The sequence below is a fragment of the Ciconia boyciana genome, chromosome 2, assembly GCF_034638445.1.
Source record: "Ciconia boyciana chromosome 2, ASM3463844v1, whole genome shotgun sequence".
In the NCBI taxonomy this organism is placed as follows: Eukaryota; Metazoa; Chordata; class Aves; order Ciconiiformes; family Ciconiidae; genus Ciconia; species Ciconia boyciana.
Genome location: NC_132935.1, coordinates 111,295,793 through 111,318,275, shown reverse-complemented (window position 1 = coordinate 111,318,275; position 22,483 = coordinate 111,295,793). Strand labels below are relative to the sequence as shown.

At 41.3% G+C, this 22,483-nt stretch overlaps 1 protein-coding gene across 3 annotated transcripts in view; it reads right to left on the bottom strand.

Moving 5' to 3' along the window:
- GLI3 (GLI family zinc finger 3) overlaps positions 1 to 22,483 on the bottom strand; it is a 216,348-nt gene that overhangs the window by 184,234 nt on the left and 9,631 nt on the right. For all 3 annotated transcript variants that reach the window (XM_072853542.1, XM_072853543.1, XM_072853544.1), the window contains exon 2: positions 16,982 to 17,144. In XM_072853542.1, coding sequence (XP_072709643.1) covers positions 16,982 to 17,105 — 124 coding nt within the window. In that variant the 5' untranslated portion in view covers positions 17,106 to 17,144. The remainder of the gene's footprint in view (positions 1 to 16,981; positions 17,145 to 22,483) is intronic.

Below are 22,483 nucleotides of genomic sequence, written 5' to 3'. Positions count from 1 at the left end.
GGTCCTTATCTTCAAGCAATCACTGTTTCAAAGTTAATTTTACAGTAAAAGGCTGGATTAGTGACAGTTTGGAAAGCACAACACATTGAAATTTCCTCCACCCAGCTTAGCGGGTTTCAGGCAAGGAACAAAAGGGACTTCTCAAGGAAGAGAAATGGACCCTACCAGTTAGGGAGACAGCAAGGAATTAAGATAACATAAGTGATTGCTATACAACCCCACGAGGTGACCTGTGTCACCCCAGCTCAGTGACCACTGTCATTACCCAACCCACTAGCCAGCCTCCTCTTCACACTGCCCTCAACAGATCCGCTCCACTGTAGGTCTCACTTATTCTGTCAGGAGAGCATCTCTCTTTGCTCTGCATGGGAGAACCTTCATGCTAAGTGTCTCTATGGACAATAAATACCCTAACACTATTTTTTACTCTGAAATGTGCCATAAGATGTATTGTCCTTGTCACTCCAAGCCTCACAGGAGTCCTCAGAGCATTCCAGCCCTCAACAAGCACTATAAAATGCAAATAACCAGCATCATCAGACTTAGTACCCAGTTGCAAGGGTTTATTGCCAAGCTGATGGCAATTCTTGACATAAAATTAGGCCCGTAGATAATTAAGCTAGATTGCTACCTACGGGTAAAGACTTCTGAGAGCATGACTTCATGATTCTGCATTAAGTAACTCAAGCAGAAGGATGCAGTGGTAAATTGGAGCATGTGTAGGTGCACCTAACACGTGCTCGTTTGCAGGTTCCAGTGAGGAATTTGCATGTGTGTTCATAAGAGAAAGGGTCTGCCTCCACAAACAGATGTTTCCCAGTGCTACCACCATGACAAAGACAAGAAGGTCCAGTCTGTAGTGCTTACAGATTCACAGCCATCTCATCTGTCCCAACAGTGAATTTACAGTACTGGTCTCAAAAGTGTGAAACGCTCTGGCATTTCCTTCTGACATGAACAGCTATCTAACAGAGGTAAGGACAAGACCTCAAATCCCATCTTAACTGTAGCATAGCCAAGAGCTGAACATACATCTGCAGAGATAAAATACCAGCATATAAACAAGCTCTGATGGCTTGTTTCTTGAAACCCAACAAGAAGGCGGTCTAATAAGGGAGTCACTTACACATCCTTAATTATGCTGGCTCCACAACAAGTCTAACTATCATTTAGGCAATTCCAAAAACATGGCAATTGCAAAATAATTTATAACTCAACCATAACTGCTTATCATGAATAATGTACATTGCACGTTATTTTCAGATGATAGCAAAGCAGAGAGGGGTAGCACCCTAATTTGGCAAAGGTCCCTAATGACTGTCTTTCATTAACCCCAGAAAGGAGAGAGAGAGAGAGACAGACAGACAGCCATCATCATCACCACCACCCCACTCATCTACTTCTGGCATCCCAGAGCTAAAGGGAACATAGGGATACTCATCCTGATACAACATGTCACAAAATAGTATTCCCCAGAGGATACAGGCAAGCTTATATAAGCAGCAGTGAAACTGGGCAACTTTCCAGTGAATTTATCCAATTGCCTGCAGTCTCCCATTTCAAGGTAGCTGAAATGCTGAGTGCTGAATAAAGTCATTTGATCCACATCCCATGCATTTTAATAAAGAATGGGAAAGAACAGACACCTATTAGTGTTTGCTAATTTTTATTTCCTAAAACACTGAAATGTAAAACATCCTCCTCCTTTCCCCTGCCTTCATGGTCCCTTTTAGTTTTAAGTCACTCTCAGGCATCTCCAGCATTGAAACAAAAAGAAATACGTGTTTATGAATAGAAGCCTTCTGAGTGTTTTTAAAAAACAAAAATGTTGTACCAGATACTGATTTAAAAAAAAAAAGTAAAACAAAAAAAAAAAGTTTAACGAAAGCACTGTAAACTCTAAGTGGAATCTCCTTTCCCCTTTCCAGCTCCTTCCATCTCTCCCTTTAAATTCCATTCCTTGAAATAAACTGGGATCACTGGGATCACGTGGTACTAGTCACATGAGCCAACTTCACACTCTTTGCTGACCTCTTAAGAGAAAATTTAGACTGGATGGATCTATCTAGGAGAAGGGAACAGATGAAGGAGCAATGTTACCATGTTGTTTGCAACATCTCCACATTTTTATTCTTATGTCTCACTTCAGGTTGGAAACTGATTCTGCCTGACCTCCAGAATGAGCGAAAGAAAAGTCTACAACCTGAAGGAACAGAAAGCTGGGAAACAGATTTTCAGTGAGATCATTTCATACCTCTTCATGGCTTGTGTTTACTTTAGTTAACATCCACCTAACTTCAAGGACTCTTTACATTTTGAAGAAGAATTAACTGTTGCTAAGTTCTGAACACTCTTCCTTTCAATTACAGCTTGATAGCCTGAGATATACACACTGCTGCCCTCTGCAACTCCTCCAGCAGAACCAAGGAAAAGCAATTTCACTGCTCTCTTTATTGCTAAAACAAAATATAAGCCCAACAAAATAAAGGATTTTCCTTAGATTCCTCTAAATTTCTCATTGCTTAGGTACGTTCCACGTTAAAATAAGTTTAATCCTGCAAGACAGGGGGCTCTCACAACCAGACTGCCAAGGATTTGGTTTCCACAGCAGCCAAGATTCCTGGAAATCCAGAAGCATCTGTACAAGGCAATACTGCATACAGCCAGACCATGCCTGAGACCTGCAGATACGAGGGATGCCCGTCACATCCCTGCCAAGCACATGCTCAGGGCAACCCCACTTACACAGAAGCCTGGCCAGTAAGTCTGACTTATCTGGGACTGCAAAAAGCCAGCAGTCAACACAGTGCCCATGTCCTGCTCTGTTCTTGCTTTGGGCTGAGGTTCTGCCTCCACTTCCCAAAGAGCCTTCACATCTCAGAGGGTAAGCGATGTAAATCCAACACAGTACACCTGGCCAAATGCAAACACAAAAGCAGCAGCCTAAATTATGTTCAGATGCTCAAACAAAAAACTCCTGTTGCTGTCCTTTATGTCTGTCTAACATTTATGTCTAAAGGTAACATTTTTCCCCATAATTAAGGAGTCTGAAATACAATGTTTTTCTGAGATTCACCTCTTCCGAAAATTCTGTGAAGTTGTTCTGTATCAACTATTCTGCACCTACGTACAAGCTCTTGCACCTCTGCAGTTAAAGTACTGGTCCCATGAACAACAATGACTTATGTCTAACAGTGCTAAAATACTGATTTTTGACACGTTCTCAGTCCAGCTATGACAACCAAAACATTCACCTGAAATCTGTTTAAATGAGAGCACACTGGAGGAGCACAGAGCTCTTTCTTTCCTTCCTTCCCTTCTTCCTTTTCTTCCTTCCTTTTCCTTTAGGTGCTGCCTTTCTTCCTTTCTTTCACTCTTTCATTCTCTCTCCCTCTCTTGTAAATACCTGGTGGAATTTTTTATATCTTTGCTCAAGGTTCTTATTCACTTATAGATACAATTATTATTTTTTTTAAGAGTAGGCTTCTTTTTAGCATCTGTCTTGAGCCTTGAAGATAAATGTAGCAATAAATCACAGTCCCTTGAAATATTTTTATTACTTGAGATGTTTTGGTATCCTTCATACTGAGGTTATTTCTCAGAGAAAAAAATAAACAATTTTGTAGTGCCAAAGGAAATGTATGCAAGGCTTTAATTCTGATTTAAGTAAGTCAGACGGCTAAAGAAAAAGGTCTTTGGGAATTTAAATAGCAAACCCAACCTACCTTCCCCTAGCCTCTGAACAATCAAAATGCAGTGATCAAGGGTGTCGGGAACCCAGATGTCCCACTGAAGGGAACCAACTAAAAGACTATGGCTTGAGTAAGGAGACTGGAAAGTGACACGTAAGATTAAATATTTAAAGCCTGGACTAAAGTTGCTAAAAATCCCTTCAGTATTTCAGTGAGTTGTGGACTGGGGCCTTAAATGAAATAAAGCTCAGTCTTACCACGAAAGAACAATATGAAATCATGACTATGAACGCACCTTACCACGCGCCTTTTGAGGGGTTAATTTTGTCTGACCCCTGTCTCCCTGTGGATCCTGCAAGTCTCCCTGTTTTGAGCCCTAACCCCAAGAAGGGATGGATGTCCCCTGACCTGCAGGGAGTGGGCAGCTCTGCCTCCTTGGGGCAGCCCCACAAACACCAAGGGGTAAGGCAAGCGCACACTCCTCGCGCAGGGACGCCACCCGTAACCCGCAGAAGAAGCAGCCTGGACTACCAGCACGCTAAGCGAAACAGTTGAGGTAGGGAAGCCGAAGTCCCCGCCGAGGTCTCCTCCTGGCTGCGAGAAGCCGCAGCTTCCTGGGCACTTCCAGTGGGAAAACCTGTGGAGCTGAGGGAAACGTGCCACGCGGTGCAGCCGCCTCCTGAGCCTGCTCCGCACGGCCGTGCCTTGCGGTCAGCACCGACACCAGCCCAGGGTCAAGGGCTTTATCATCACAGGTGCTGAGCATCCCGGGGAGCCTCGAACGACGCGCGGGGTCCAGCCTCCGCCCTCCTCCTCCCCAGCAGAAATACAAATTCAAAAATAAAAGCAGGAAGACAGTTTACGAGGAGCCTTTTATCTGAGTTAAAGTTGGAGCGGGCTGTAAACTCCCACAGGACATCGAGGTTTACATACTTCGGATGAAACTGTAAATTGAATATTAAACACACATTTTTATCAAATCATATTTCTCCCAGAGAAGGCTGGGGACTGCCTGTTTATTTTTTTAATCTGATTCACTATGTTTACAAGTGGTAGGAAAGCTGGTTTTATCAGCCGCTCCATCTTTTTAGTTCTATTCGAGTGACTTAGATTTTGTTTTTCTAACACCGCTAAGAAAACTATAATGCAAAAAAAAAAAATCTATAATCTGTGAAAAGGCTCTCTGAAATCCATCAACCAAGTTGTACCCATAATTGCTTCCCTGGCTTATCAAAAAAAGGCTCATTTGCATTATCTGTTATCTTTAGATACCCATCCTGGTCTATGAACAGAGTTATCAATCCCGTTCAGAGGCCAGTCCACAAATTGAAGTTTTCTATAAAGGGAATTAGCTATAAACAAGCCCGAGGCAATTTTCTTTGACAGCCAATGGTAAACCATAGGAAGTAACTTTAATAGTGATTTACAGTTCTTCTCTGGTTTCCATCCAACTTTTCCTTCTTGTGCTTCTGTTCCATCCAAAAAGGAATTTTTCAGATGTTCTAATTTCCCATTCAAGATGCAATCAATCCCAACTCTAGGTGTGTCTAATCCAATTTTTATGGTATGTTCATGGGCCAGCACCAGAGAAAAAGAACTCTCTTTTTATTTTCTTTCAATTGCCTCTGCTGCAATCACAAGACTTGTCATCTCCTGGTGTGAAATGCACAACAGTAGAAGAGAGAGCGAAGGAGATTTGAGAGCAAGAGAGAGAGAGAGAGAAATGAGCCAACCTACCAAAAAGAAAGGGAAAAAGATACACAAAAATAACATTAAAATTCTTGAATTATCCTACATACTGAAAGCTTCCATTTACCAGAATAATTAATTAACTCAAGATTTTTAAAGCCTGTGCAGTTTTTAAGTTCCTCATTTAAATCACAATATGCTGTTAGAAGTGGGATATTTAGGAATGGACTCCAGCTTCACATCACCCATCTTCCTCATCTATACCACAGTGAAGTCAGATTCAAGTCCTGTACTGCTTGCTCACGCACACCACCCTTACGTACGTGAGTAAACCCCATTGCCCGACCTCCCACACCACCGAGAGTCAGAGGACTGCTCCTCCTTTATGAACAAAAGATCTCTTCCCTCAACAGCTTAACACACATTCTGGCTAACTCTGAACCTCCAAGAGATGTACATTTAAAATATTTATTTTTCAATCTCTAATTAAAAAATATCTCTAAGCCACTGACACACACAGTGGATCTTAACATGCATCACAGGCACAGCAAAGAAATAACAAGCGGGGGTATGGTTCCTCTCTGGGTAAACTACAGCAAATTAAGGTAAAGCAGCCAAAAACCCACTGACAACAGAGACCTACATGGATTTAAATCTGTGAGAGCTGCTCCAGAAGAACAGAGGAGAATTACACCCAAGAGTTTAGCAATTAATAAATATCCCCTGTATCAAAGCAGACCAATAAAAATTGTTTCCTTTCACATTAAGGAAGAACACATTTATAACTCAGACCACAAAGCCTGTACACTCTCCTATTCCTTTTCTCTATATATGCATATACATGGCGGGCATATATATGTATATATATGTGCGTGGGTTATTTTTCCCTTGACTGAAAGCTACCCTAATGGGTAGGCACTAATGGATTTGAAGTGATAAGGAAAAGGCGGACATGCAAAATGCTCCAGAACTTCTGTTCCTAATCAATCACCAGAGATCAGTGACATCATTCAAGCCTTTGATCAGAGCTCCCCTTTCAAGCTTAAAAAGGGGGATAGATTGACCCACACCAGCAGAGGGACTGAAGAAACACCTAGGATACAATTCACAGTGAAATACGAGAAGTCACTGGCATCCCTCTTCAGAAAAACTATCCCTTCCCACCTTCCTCAAGGAATACAGCGCACATTCCAGAGCAACCAAGCACAAACGACAGATATATCTCTTTCCCTAATAATTAGAAAACAGCCAGGAAAACAACACATCACAAAATCCTTTCAGGTTTTATTTTCGCAGCCTGCACAGGCATTTTATCCTGACCAGGCAGTTTATTACATTTGCGTGCGTTTAAAAATCTTCTCAAGTCCATTAGTAACAAAAAAAAAAAAAAGGAAGGAACTTATTTTTCCAAAATGCCTGAGCAGCGTTAACAACTAAAGGCTGACACCCATTTTTAAAGAAGAAATAATTTTCAGGAGAACTAGCATCACTGCAAGCATTCGCTACACTTAGCATCGGCCTTTGTCCACGTCAGGGCATTCAGAGAGTTCAGATCACTAATCCCACTTCAGCTAAAATTGAGCTCCATTGTTTCTCAGTTCATCTGAGTTTCCATGGCACTTACTAGGACTTAAGTGTTATTTACTCAGTGCGGTTTGTTAAAACCGAAAACAATAACTGAGTCTTAACGTGAGCATCAGGTTTGCTTTTTTTCCCCTCCTTTTTACTTTCAATAAGCTCAAGATGCAGTCGGCACTTTACAGTCTCAGAGACTTCTTCCATCTAAAAATCTTCAAGAAAAGCAAAGTTGAAAATAGACCTGAAAACGTTTACTTCATTGCTTTGGCTTGGTTTTCCCCCATCTGTATTTTTAAAAAATCTAATTGAGCTTCCTGAACAGCAGCAAAAATGTAGTTTATTATCTCCCTCATCAGGTGATCAATGATTTCATTAATAAGACAGATAACAAAACTGTCATATCATCGACACAGTTATGAAAGATGATCCTGGCTTCTTGCTCCATTTTCCAAGGTCTGGGATTCTCTGTGGCAGCTCTGAGTCCATTCAATATTTTCCACAGACAGAGAAAAGTGAAAATCCATTTTGAAACCAATTTCAATTAGGATCCAGAAGCTGTTATCACAGGTGTCGCAGAATGGGCCCGTAAGTGGAAATGTCGCCTATCCATTCTGAAATGAAACCTTATCAGGGGCTACGAAGATGGCTGAGGACAGCCTATCTGTAAATTACTTTTCGTCCTGTGTTAACTCAACCCTAGTTCTGTCATATGGAATTCTTTCCAGCCCCTCGTAATAATCTAATGACTAACTAGGTGCTGCACCAAACCGGCTTTTATTCTGCTCGGGCTTCTCCCACCGAATGGGGCTGCAAATGCAAATAACCGGAGGCGGCCAGGCGAGCCAGCGTATTTAGTAATATCATTTAGAGCTCTCATAGTTTATTATGGGGAAGTAACGGGCTTGCATTCTGAAGCCTGTCTCCACCCATTGCATTCCTGGTGATTTTTCAATTGCAAACTCCAAGGCCCAGTTATTTCATTAATTCAGCACCCAAGTAGTGAGGCTTTTCTCTCACATCTTTCAGTCTCCTTTTAGCAAATTATCCCATGACGGAGGATTTATTCAGTCAAAGACCTCGGACTTTGAGAGGCAACAAAAGAATCAAGAGACTTTCTGGTCCACCTGCCTGGCGAATGATGAGGCAGGGTAAAGCCTCCCCCAGAGAAACCAATCAAACCATTGTGTGGCACAGTCAGACCTTTTCAACTGTCAAGCCAGGAGAGCAGGAAAAGAGATGAAAGAACTCAGGATGAAGCTACCATTTACAGAACCATGTGGGAATGGTCTCCGAAGATTTAATAATTGGGATGGAACTCAACTTTCTGAAAACTAAAAGAAAGAACAAAAAAAATAAAAAAAAGGGAAAAGAAAAGAGAGAGAAGAGAAAGGGGAGAAAGAAGGAAAGAAAAGAGAGAGACCAGGAGGAGGGGAAAACACTGCCGGTCAGGCCCAGAAGGAACTTTTCTACAAAATCCTCTGTTGTTATGCATGAACCTCTACGCTGGAAAAGAAGAGAAAAGCAAGCACACGACAGGGACGGGGAGAGAGCAAGAGAGAGAGCTCACAGTCTGTAATACTAACAAGTTTCAGCAATTTATCATCTCATCTTAGGAAAAACTCCATCAGTACAAATCGGTTCTATTAAGCAGAACAAAAAAATCCCCTTAGTTTGGGATATCTGGGCATATTTTCAAGCTATTGTATGCGCGGGACTTAAGTTTTCACATTTCCACTTGGCTGCATGTGGAACATGCATGAAAAGTCATACTAAATGAATGGAAACCAGCATATTTTAAGCGGTTGGCATGTGCAAAGAATGTGCACACACAGCTCCTGTGTAGCAAGACTCCAGCTGATTGCAGGCACAAGATTAGGAACTGCTTTTTGATAATCTGACCCATAAAGCCTCACAAGCCAAATTTTAAAATCTTCTAACAAAACCCAGTATTTCCTGTGTACTTCTCTTTTCCAAAGTGCTTCTGCGCACTTGAAATATACATTCATCAGTAGGTCCAGATCACATTTACAAGTAAATCAACATTTTTCTGAATAGCCAGCCTTACAAACAAAAACAGAATCTGCAAATTAAATTGTGACCACCTGCAGTATACATCAAAGGCAAAGACTTTTAATGGGAAATAAGATAATAACACAGCAATAAAATCCATCTCATTCCCTCTTAGTTGGGGTGGCAAAAGAATCCATGTCCCTCCCCTCCCACCCTTACCCCAAAATAATGAGATATGGCTTGGAAAGAATACAGAGAATGTAGTTTTAATACAGTACCTTCTTTACATAATCACATACCATCCTCTAAGCACCCTTCTCCCACTTATTGGCATACGTATTTAGTAACAACTTCTATGTAAGCAGAAGCTGAGGTTTTATATCTTCCAGAAAAGAACAAGGAAAAAAAAAGGAAAAAGTAAATAGAAACATACGGAGCGGGGATATAATCAAATGCAACACTGATGCCTGATTATTTCCTTTTAACTGGAGACAGATATGAAATAGAAAACATCTAGAAGAGAAAAGATGAATGCCATTTGAAAACCTGTGAAGTAATTTAATTACTTCAACTGCCTTAATTTACACAGCTCAAATTGTACAGCCAAATACTGTGCCTGCCAGAGGGGTTGTCTGGTTTTAAGTCAGTTAGAAGGATTTTCAAAAATTCTTTTTATTTACTTTAAGAAGACGACCTACTCCATGTAGCTCCTTCACTTGCAGATTCCCAAGTCTGGTCTCTTTTCAGGACCCAGGAAAACTCTCAGGATGCGAGAGTTTTCTACCTTTATTTTTTTAGTGCTCTCCCAATCCTCCCCAGCCGCCCGGCACCCATGTGTTTGCTGACACCCGTTTCCAGTGGCTGGGGGGAAGGTGCCATCACTTGGAGCAGCAGTGCTGCTGCAGAGCCTCGCCAGGCTGCCATGCAGCCTCTCCGCTTTGGTGGCACAGGCTGGCACAGCGGTGCAATGTCATTAGGAGGCCCTTTCTCTTTCAGGGTATCTGCCCCAGAGACCAGCACTTAATGGCAGTGAGTGAGCCCTATTCTGGAAGGCTAACAATATCACTGAAGCTTCAGCTGCCAGCAGCCTTTTTCCTACTAAAAATCAAACCTCTTGGTTGCTACCCCCGCCCTCCCCCGCCCAGTACTGTGGGCTGTAATGCCTGAATTTTTTGAGGTCTGATTGATACTGGACTCCTGCAAAGCACAAGCTACAGAGCATGGTACCGTTGCTGTACTGTATAGACCCATTTTAAACCTTTTTATTATTATCACTTCTTACTCTACTTCAAAACCCAGGTACAATTGTAATATGGTTGCTTGGGTGTTTGGCTTTTTTTTTGTTTTTCAGGAAAAAAAAATCCCCAGTGTATAATTCCCTAAATTTAACCTCCACCTTGTCCAGGTGGCAAGCTTCTGCTGCTAACTAATGTTTTCTCCCGATTCCACCTCGTGTTATCCAGCAGGATGTTAAGTCATTACTTACTGATTACAGTGATTGCAGGGATAAGCCACTCAATCATCTCTTTCTGGAACTTGCAAAAGGATACAGGAGGATTGACATTTAATATCCCTTATGCTATTAACCACTGCAGGGAGGGGAGAGAAGGGGGGAAAAAAGGAGGGAAATCTAGGCAGAATTAATGAAGCAATACTGTCTTGCACTTGCAGATCATTGGCTTTAGAGCAGGGTAAGGGTAGGGCTGGCTCACTGAGGAATAACGCTAGAAAATAGTATAAGGCAGAATGAGTTATTACAGTCTACAATAAACCCTAACTTGATGACTGAAATTTTATTAGTAAGCATAAAGGACCATGGGTGCATTACTCCGAATGAACATGTATTTAATCAGCAACTCACATCAGATTACAATATACCAAGACATGCAGTCCCCACTTAATTACAACCTCCAATATTTTTGCTTCCAATACTTCCAAGCATCAGGAGAGCCTATACACCCCAAGAACAGGTACCTTCTTTTAGTTTATCCTCTTATGACCTGGCCACAATTATTAGAACAGAAGGGTACACAAAATTGTAGAAGTTCAGGTCTTTGCCCTTACTTTTCTGCACTACCACATGTGACCATCCTACCCTTACTTTTCATGCTGCTGGATGCCACCGTTACAGATAGGAATTACTTGCAATATTTGTCTTGCTGAAAAACAAAACCCTCAGAAAAACCTATACATTGAAGTAATCATTTCCAATATCTAATACTACAGGATGCTGTTTCCTCCTTGACCTGAAAATGAGAAGTGAAGAGGGCCCCTCCACCCCCTTTGACTTCAGGAGAGGAGGAGGGCATCTCCTGATCACTTTGTAGAATCAGGTGTCATATAATCAATTCGGGACTCAATTTGCAGGCCACTAAAATAGTACAGGCAATGTTTCTTGATACCTAACAACCTCTTTTGAACCCTGACCTCTCAATGGGACCCTGAGCACACCACTCCAACAAGGGGGCCAAGAATGGCTATTATGATTAACACCTATTTTATGGTGAGCTTGAAAGCAAGCAGCAGGACAAGTAACCAACTGAAAGCTTAAACAGGAAATGTGATTCTTATGGGTTGCAGACTGCTGAATACTTCCCTCATTCAACCCTGAAAGAAGGACTAGGAAGAAAAAAAAAAAGAGACCTAGATGAAGCTGGCTCTTCTTCTGAAAGAATCAAAGTGGACGCATGAACTTCCTCTCATTTATTCATCTATCAAGCTTGGTTTTAAGTTACTTCATCATTAAGATAATAATTTCTGCTTTCTATCACTTTAAAGTATGTTCTCAATAACTATCTGATTCTGATAAAGGTAGTCAAGTCCACAACCTACATACGTTTATAATTAGCTTTTTTTTTAAGGCAGAGTAATAGGTTAATAAGAAATATCAGATTACACTGGAACAAGCTCATGGGTCAAAAACTAGACAAAACACATCAAACTGAAAATAAGTGCTTGCCTGTCAGACACTGAAGGAGTCCCTATACAATAAATGCATTGTTTTAGTGTAACATTAAAAACATCAGTTTAGAGCCAAAACGTGCAAAAGAGGAAAGCATTTTAGTCACTGACAAAATTCACAAGCCAAACAGTAAATAAATCAGGGCTGAACACAGTATTACAATCTCCTAATGTTCTCCAAGCAATGCTACAAAGTGCAGTTTTGCCTTGTAAAAGTATTAATTCAGCCCTCACAGAAATTCCCTGTAATTTTTAGAAAATAAAGCGAAAAATTAATTATATCCATGCTACAGATTAAGTGAAAAAAATAAATTGCATATAGCTGAGGGCTGTGTTAGGTTAGCGCGGGGTTTTTTGGTCAACACCTCTTAGGAAGTACTCTAACAATAAATCTGATTCACCTACAAAGCAGAGCGTAGAGTCGAAGTGGCCAGCCTAGTAAAGCATTAAAGCAACTGCCTAATGGTCAGCATGCAAATACCCACATTAGGGACAACAGAGCTATTCCTGTGCCTCAAGCGAGGCGTTCGCTTGAGTACTTGCTGGACTGGAGCTCAAGACTTTACTGCAATGCTGAGACTTGGGAGGGCTGGTGATTCCCGGTGCCGGGGTACAGGAGGGCACTGCACAAGCACGGGCAGCACGGCTGCACAGGCAGGGGAGCGAGTGGAGTTTTCTGCTCCGGCACTGCAGTGTTCAGCCTGACATATCGACTTGGCGTGCTGCTGATCTCAGCGACAGCTCATATGCCAGGCTGCGAGGCATGGTGGCTGAGGAGCAGGCACGCTGCTCGCCCTGCCAGCCCTGGCACTCGCCAGCAAAGCGGCGTGGAGGAGTAGCCGAGAACAAGCCTCTATGTCGACATTCATCACACTTCAGCAAGGCAGGTCACCGTGTGGACTCCTGCAACATTTACAGCATTCACCTGAAGATTTCTTTTTAATCCTGGGATAACTTGAAATTACAGGAGGTACCATATTATCCAACAGAGGTCTAGCAAGGCAGGTTTCATGACCTGCAATACCAGGTGAAGGCTCTCCAAGGGGAGCACAGAACTAATTTTAATGAGTTTATCAATGGGTACCTCTTTTCAGAAAGCCATTCCTTGCACCACTTGATAGAAACCTGTGTGTGCATGCAGCAGCTTTCAGAATGATGACCTAAATCCATGCACTGACATGGCAGAGAACAGGGTCTTACTGCTTTGTCTCCAGAAAAGTAGCAGGGATGCACGTGTGAGAAGACAAGGCCTGACAACACAGCACCATGGTAGCAAGGTGGTCCAGGACACTGGCTTCATTACTCCAATATAATACCAGTGACATGGTCATGACATAAAATCTGTGTTTATTTGTTGTTGTTATTACTTTGCCAAAGCAGATCAGTCTGAGGCTATCAAATCACACGATACACAAAAGTAAGCTTACTTTATACCCTAGCACAAACTTTTTATTCATACAGCCTTTTGTGAATCAACATCTCTGTCAGCAGTTTTCTTTAGCAGTCTTCCCCCCCCTTCGATATTAGCCTAACAGTCAAACAAAGAAGGAGTAAAAGGAACAATACACAAAGAAATGTATCCTAGTAAACTGCATGCAGTTTGGTTGAGATATACGAAATGAAACACAAAGGAGAAAAAATCAAAAGCTTGTAAAAATGAATTCAAAACAAAGCAAGAGTGGTCCCAAATTACAAAGTCCCACTGGGGATCAAAGTGCACCAAAGATTTTTGTTAGTTATTACAAATTATGATTTTTTTTTTTTTTACTTTTTTGATCACACGTATTTTAAAAGAAGTTTTAATTTGCTCCAGCACTAAGACTTTCCCCACATGTTTCAGCCTGGAGCACATTTTAATGGCTTAGTTATAAATCCCTGAAATTAGGGGTTTATAATGGAAACACTGGCAGGCCCTTATCTAACACAGTGCAAGCATCTTAGCAATATAGTCAGAGTCTGTAGTTAGGTGAGTGCAGCGGAAATCTTTTGTGTATTAAGTAACGACAGGAACTCAGCAGAAGTGGCTAACATAAACTACGGCCCGTGCTTGCTTATTGTTTGAGTTTACAGTGCAGCTGGTACCTTCCAAGGGGCACCCACAAGTCTGGGCCTCATAATCTGCATTGCGTAGTTAGGGTTAACACACGAGCTGCCCTTCCAGGCCACCTTTTGCACTTTCTTTCCCTTGCCCCTAAGTTTACACCAGGCTCTTCAGTAAACAGTTTGCTCATCATATGATTTTAAAGTTTTCCACACTCAGTATTCAGTTTAACATAGATTCTGCTACTGAATGTGTTACTCACTTTTGGGAGCTGTTGAAATAATGGCATTTTCTTTGTTTCTTCATCATTGTAAGCTTTGCATAAAACCCGTAAACTAACAGCTTTCAATCTATTTATGATCCAAGTTCTGACTCCTTCAGAAGACAGCAGAGCTACTGACAAAATACTAGTTTCTACATCACATCTCAGACAGCTGTCACTCAAGTACATGTTACCCTGCAAACTTTGCTAATTAGTGCGTTGTCCAGGAGAGAAGCACTGATGTTAGACATGCTTACAAGGTGACATTGGTATGATAGGCAGATGTTGTTCTGCAGTGACAGCAGAGTCTTCTGACAAAAACAGCAAGGATCATTCTGTCTTTTTGTTATTTTTAAGGGTACCTTACCTTGTTTAACAGAGCATTCAAATGCAAATCACACCCATTTAACATTACCACAGCCCTCTGCAAAAAAGAGGCACTGAATCAACAAAAGCTGCATGTTTTGTAGGAGTGGTGTCTTATATCAACTCATGATGTTCCTGTAGTAATACTCATTCCAGCATTAAAGAACAAAAGATGCAAATGCGATGCAAGCTCCAGCTTTCATGCAAATTGGTCCTTGTAACCAAAATTCATTATCGTGACAATCACATCTGCAAGAAGCAAAACTTTAAAACATTGCAACAGTAAAACTCATGTTTAAGTTCCTAAAGTTTTGGTATTAGTACTTGTTTCAGTACATGCTCCATGGAGTCTCTACACTAAGAGGAAATTTTTCATATCCAGGAAGGAATGGAATTTTTTATCCCTTTGAAGCCCAGCCCTCTATCTCTGGAAAGTCCTTTGCTTGGTTGTACATAAAAGTAGATTAGAAACCCAAATCTAGGACATCCTGGTGACTTGCCTAAATACAAAGACTAACAAGACCAACCCTTACCCACTGAAAACAAAGGTAATTGTCATTACCTTAACCAAACGCAGCCTCAGGCCTCAGGATGTGTACTACATTAGCATCTCATCCCATTAATAGGATACAATTCCAGTGACAAAAATTTCTAGTCATTCATTAGACTTAGAATCATTCCAGCTCTTGGGAGTCTGATGCCCCTGACATGCAGTAATACACCACATAGATAAAGCAGGTAGTTAAGAACTAATATTCTCGTTAAAGATGATCGGTAGAATAGAGAGAGAAAATTATTTGACCGCAGGGTAAACCAGTGTCAGAATTAGGCAAAAACATCTTGAAGGCTTTATTTTTAGCCCTCTAAATCTAAATGTTTAACAATAATGTTAAAGTTAGCCCGAACAGTCAGAGGTATGTGCCAATATCGAGTTTGAGTACAAACCCCTGACACATCAAAGAATACGCATATGTGTTTAAGTGTGCATCTGTTTGAAAAGTTGGTCCAATGTGGAAAATCCTATTATCGAAAAAAAAATACAATGGGGAGCTCTTCAGCTAATGTGAACCACTGTAATTCTATTGACAGCAACGGATCTGTGCTGACTTACACCAGCTGAGGATCTAATTTCATATGACTTAGAAAACTGATGCAACTTTTTCCATAGCTGCTCAAGACTTTCTATACTCTCGTGGGGATCAACTCCAACTAGTAGGTCAGCAGGTGCTGAGTTTGCTTTGAATCTGAAGTCCAGTCACACAGAAGGATAGTGGGACATGTGCCATCTAATTTTTACTGACCCACAAGAGATTCCCCTCTAGTACAGCTGTAGGATTCATGTATTTTCTGCTTTAGTCTAGTGGGAGAGACATGTTTCTTTGAGAAAGCAGAAACCTTTCTTCAAGATATCAAAGTGAGAACCTGACCTGGACCACAAGCCCAGATGAGTGACCATGATGGAAGCAGAAACAGTGAACAGAAAATGTTTTGCCAGGAATACACCAGGACTCCAAAATATGCAGAAAGACGTCTTCCATTTTTAGCCATTATGACTGATTTGCAAAAACCAACAGTTAATCCACAGCTATCCAAAATCCACAGGTCTAAACTCTGCCCACACCTTTTCAAGCAATTTTCTTTCCTAATGCAAATTTCTTGAGTTTTGCATTAGTAGGAACCAATACACTCAGCCCTCTTACACTGAACAATGAAAGGGCCAGGGCTGGGATTACACACTCTCCGGAGAGGCAGAGAATATGTAAAATTGTCAAGTGAGGTAATCTCTGGGGAGAATTAAGCACACTACTCCAGTTTTGCAAATCTACAAGCTGTACATTCACAACTTTGAAATGAATTCATGGGAGAATACACTTGTAGCTTGATGTTTTGTCCCTGGCCATTAAAGAACTTTGGGGAGGTGGGGGCAGCCCTTTGCGAGGAGCAAGTTTATTTGTAAAAGAAGAGAAGAAAAAAAACCTTTGCCATTAATTTTGACAGAGCTACTTCTGTCTCTTTTGTAATAACTAATTATCTAACTAGTGTAAGAGGTTTCAATGGCCAAATGCAAAGCGCTCGCAAGCCCTGCCAGGCTAATCAAGACAATTTCCAAAATGCCAAAAACAGGAACTTCCTATAATAAATGACTTAGCACATTTACATCTCAAATTAGAACATCTGGAAGAAAAAGATTACGCCTGATGCCAAAACAGGCCTTATTGTATCCTACCACTTTCCACCACCACCACCCCGCCTTGTTCGATTTTCTTTAGCCTTTCCTTAGAACAAACACTGATCCAGGTGCAAATGCTCAATTCACAAGGAATGCAGTGAACATAAAATTACTGTAGGTTTGGCTGCTAGTAAATCCCTGCTGTTACTCACCATTGGAAGTTGTGCTGGAGGCAACAGCTTTCTCACTGACATCTGTTCGACTGGAGCATTTCACGATGGAATTCTCCACTTTTTTCTTCTCCGTCGTGGTAGAGCTATGGGACTGCGCCTCCATGATGACTTCTCATTACTTCAGCTCTCCTTGTACTAATACCTGAATGAAACAAGAGAGCGATAAACTTTAAATACTATGCAAAAGCTTAGCCCAAAACCTCTCGCACCTCTCACCTGAAGAAGAGCCTGCAGCACAACTGAATTAGCAGTCCACAGGCCATTTCTGGATGCCCATCAAATCATGTTTGCATGCATGAATTCCTGAGGAATTTAAGGAAACACTAACACCAAAAATAAGTATGCTTGCCTTTAAAGATAATCAGCATCACAAATCCCTATGCTGCTTGATAGGTAGGTCCAGTTTTTTCAGGCCTGTAGGATTTTAATGGGCCCAAGGGAAAAAAGCCAGTATTTTTCTCCTATGTTCAGAGCACTGTGGAACAACACAAAAGAAATCAAGACAGACCTTCATGTTGACTATAGAAGCCAAATATTTAAATTTCAACATTCATGCTATCCGAACACACTACAGCACGAATTACCCTGTCTATCTCTACACCTTGTCCTACTCGTGTAAACATCTCTCACTTTGTTTGTTCAGAAATCTAACTCAAACAAAAGTGCATTGGAGCAACACCCTGAAAACCACAGGGAAAGGCAAATATTATTGCTCATGGCAGATAATGAGATCACTTTCTTTAGCATGAAAACACTGAAAATGGAAAACTCTGCAGAGGTGTGTGTCTGGTTATTCTGCCTTTCCTGGCTGTTCTCAGCGTCATCTCCAGTGATACATTTATTTTATACCCTGCAGATCACTTCTCCTTATTCTCAGAGCTTTGACATTCCTGACATAAACCCAAGAAGCCCACAAGCTTCTGAAAGGGTAACACTGCTTGTGCAGCAGTGTATCCACGCCAGGCCCCGAGACTGCAGGGATATCTTGGGCTGTGAAGAACACAAGCATTTCCAAGCACTGCTCTGGAGCTTAACTTGATGCACGCCAGTCTGTCCAAGTAAGCTTTACACAAATCATCAATATTCAGCACACACGACGCTTAGAACCGAAGTACCTGGGTACTTCGGTAGTTTGAACATGATCCTATGTAACAACAAAAAAAAATAATAATAAATAAAGAGAGTGTTTTCAGCTCTCAGCAGCACTGCAGTCATTAGCTAAAGGGGTCTGAAATGGAAGGAAGTCGCACTGTTATAGAACAACATTTAAATGAATTAAAAAACCAAAGGCTTCAAAACAAGCCACAAAGTAAACTATAATGAAGTGTAATTACATTAGCAACCTGTTTCCCCAATTCTGACGGGCCAAAAAAAAAAAAAAACAACCCAAACCAAAACCAAAAAAAAAAAGGCTACAAAGCCAATTCATCACAAACACAGCTGTCTAGTAAACCTTCCCCTCCCCACCTCCCTAGTAGGAGTTCTTTTTAATAGCAGAATAAAACACTCCAAAGCCTCATTGTTATACAGCAGGGATCAAAGAAGAGCCCAATCACTAAATGAATCATTATTTAGCTAGGCAGCACAGCCAGAGAATTGGACTAGATATCAGAGAGTCTCTGCCACTGACCTACTGGTCTAACCTTTGGCTAGGCATTTTTCTTCCCCCGATATCCTTTCTTGTGAAAAACAGGAATAACAAAGCTCTGCCTGCCACAGCAGAGTACTTGTAAGAGTACTTTCAAGATCTACCTGTGAAAGTGCTATAAATATTATTATGATCTGCGAAATGACTTCCTACCAGAACATGAAGGGGAATGTCAGGTGTCTTCAAATATGAAGGAGAGATCTAGCAATACTCCACTTGCAACAGCCCTCACTTGTACCCAGCAATGCACAAATCTCCTCGAGGCGAGATCTCATACGAGCTTTCTAAATGGCACCTTTCCAAATTTCTCATGTGCTTTCTCCCCCTTTCCCCTTGCACACCTCACACAAGAGCATCCACAGCTTTGGTCAGTTATCCTATGTATCAGGCTTGTCAGTCCCTTGTGTTGGCAGAAACTGGGGGGGTGCTGGCACTGCTGCCAAGCTGTTCACCCCACACTGACCAGATGATGCTTGTTTTCTCTGTACAGCCGTGGCCACATAAATAACAAAATCTGCCTCTACCCGGTCTCCAGCCACTGCGCAAGCGAGTCCTTCAATGCACTCTCTTGTGCTCTGACTACCCTCCTTTGAGTTCTTTAATATTCTCTAAAAAGAGTAATGCTTTCTGCTGTCTCTGAAGGAATTTAAAAAGCTATACATTTTCAGTTGTGGTTATTTTTTTTGTTTTGCCTTTTAAGGGCCAAGTCTGCTATTCAGGCGGCATCTTCATTTACATCAAAGAGTTTGACTGTGTGAGAGCTTGGAGGGGGAAGCTGCAGAATTTGTCCCCCATTTTCTTCTGTCCTCAGTTCACAAGCCTGTTTCTTTTGGCTAAAAGTCATGAAAGGAAACAATTATGCTCCTTACTCAACTTAAAGGAAGAAGCCACATACTTTGCCCCCATTTCACAAGGCCAGCAGAATAGCATGAAACATTTGGGCAAAGGTCACAAAAAAGATGACAGGTATCTACAGCGGTTCCACCGCCTCCTGCCACGCAGATGTCTGTGCAGATATAAGCAAGGAGCCCTCACTTATGTGCACCTCCTTCCCCTCTCCACCATGGCAGGACCGTACCTCCATTACAATCTGATCCTACCACTACTCAGAAAAGGAAGAAGACGAAGGTAGTCTAAGGAGTTAACATAGCTTTAATCTCCTAAAAAAGCATCTTTGGACCATCTGCAATTCAAGAGCAACATGTGGTTGCACAGACTGGCATCCGTCCATTCTTGTGGCTATTTTTTTCTTTCCCCAACAGCCTGACAATTAGATTTTTCTGGTGTTTTGGGGTTGTTTTTTTAATGGAGGGAAGACTAGGAGACATAATTCCACATTTCCCACGACTTTCTATCACTTTTCTGTTTTATGCTACCTGGTGTGGACAATGGTACAGAACAGAGGCCTGAAGTAGTGGCTTAAAGTGACTTTTTGGTCAGAAAACTGCAGAATTGGCCATGAGCTAATATAAACATCTGCTCTTGGTACCTGTTCTGGTTCATGTCTGCTTAGTTTACATCCAGAAGGCTGCTTTTATTCATGTCAGCATGGAAGAGGGAACACCACAAGAGTAAACTTTCTTACTCAGTTCTACACCCTGCACCACGAGCCGACGGCCCTGGCGCTGCAGATGTTTCCTCCCGTGCCTTCCTTTCTCTGCTCCCAACCCACACATGTATGGCAAGGGTGTCTGCAAGAACTCCAGCAGTTCCAGTTACACTCCAGTGCCATATCAACTACATGGTGATATGCATGGCTGGGAGAGTAAGAAAAGCTGGGAGAGATGGCAGGACTAATAATTAGAGGTATGCGTTTTGGTATGTTTTGCCAAGCATGCCTGATAGGGAAGCAGCCACCTGGAAATCAATATGGTGCCCCAAAAATCTTTTTTTTCCTGAAGACGAACTTAAGCTCAAGTTGAAAACACAAACCAGACACACAGGTCTTCTAGAATCACTCTCCTTAATTTTGGCTGTGATTTTTATTTTCTCTCAGAAATTGTACCAAAATATGAGAATTGCAGTCTACCAAAAAAAAAAAATGTCCAGGATGATGTGAAGATTTCTTTCCACTGGTTCCTAATCCCTATCAAAAAGCATTCTGAAAATCAGCCAGCCTGACCTCGTCTTCACGTTAAAATACGAAGTGGTTTACATGATGGTGTACACGGCTCTCCCCAGTGTGTGGGTCAGTGACTTCCCTGTTCCTGCCCCCATGCCTGAGACAATATATATCTATTCTGCAGCAAGGAGCTCTGCTTTCAAAAAACCAAAGCTAGTTTCTGTCGGCTATCCAGCATCTCCATGTGCATATGAATGGCAAGAAAATGCTGTAACAGTATATGGGCGAAAGCCTGAACTTTCATAGGTAAATAGAGGGATAAACATTCCTTCCTGAAAGCAAACATTCATGGCTTTTTCCCATTCAACCATGCTTGAACCTTTTGTAATTTCCCTAAAGCCTGAACCCACTGCACAATTAATTCCAGATCCCCATTTTAAACCTAATCCCTCTCAAAACAGCAACCTGCCTGCAGGTGTGTCTCTTCTTTTTAAACCATAAATTTAAACTTTCACCAATTGCATATTAAATTGGAGAAATTTTAGGAACAAGCTACTGGAATGATCTAGTTAAATGAGGAAAACTGTCTCTTTTAAAAGGAGCATCAACAAATGGCAATATGTTGGAAATGTATTTCGAACAAAAAAATTCTTTCAAGCAATTTCAAATGATATAATTTCCGGTCCTTATGTATGCTGGTCATGCCCCACAGTAGTAAAAATAATCATATCAATATACTGGGGAGAAAAAAAATCTTTTTGTTCATTTACTCACAGTGCCAACTAACCGAAACCAGTGGAGCAGCCCTCTGCCTGGAAGAGCAGGAAATGTGACCCTTTCTGAGCATACACTTCGATTTTCCAAGAAATTTTCAGCTCTGTGCTCCTTTTCCTCTCTGAATTACTTTTTAAATCACTGCATTTATATTGAGCAAGTTAGTTTTAAAGACTAGATCATGCAAATCTTTATTCATGCGAATAGACTCACTGACTTCAATAAGGCTACTTGCTTCAGTATAAGCGCTTGGGCAGGAATCAGAATCTACAATTCTCAATTTCCTAGTTAGACTGCTTTATGTTTCTTGTGAACTTAAACCTTCTTCTGCCTTTATTTGTTACATTTTTTGAGGGGGTATCTTTTAATGTGTTGGGTTTTTAAAAAAAAAAAAATCCTTTCCCTGTTTTATTCGATGCTGCTGTAGTTGTATTCAATTCATTAACAAGTGGTTTGCATCCGCTGAGAAGAGCTGTCTGAAATAGCAGTGTCACAGCATTCATCATCATTACATCAGCAGTAGGGAAGTTCATACTGATTGCTATCAGCAACCAGAGTGCCCCAATCAGCGTGCAAGCAAACATAGCATGTTTAATTTTTCAGAAATGACTCTGCGTAGTTAGGGTGTTCATAGGTACTACTTTGATCCACGCTACTGGAAGCAGTCTTTGGGGATACAATACATCTTGAACAGCACAACTGTATGAAAGTGAAAAACACAAGGGGAGGCATGAAGAACAATCAGGAAATTACAGTCTCTCTCAACCATAAAGGACCCTTTATCAATTTTATCAAAACCGGTTACACCATTCCTTGGGCTTATTTAAGGATAAAAAAAAAAACCTGTCTTGTTCAGATACATTCAAATGCAAAATTTACATGAGACAATCTTATGCTATTATATGGGAGCTATTTCACACTGATTTATACAGGCTTGATTCAGGTACATTTAACTTCCAAAACCCACCTAGATTTCAGCATTGCTTTCCATCAAACC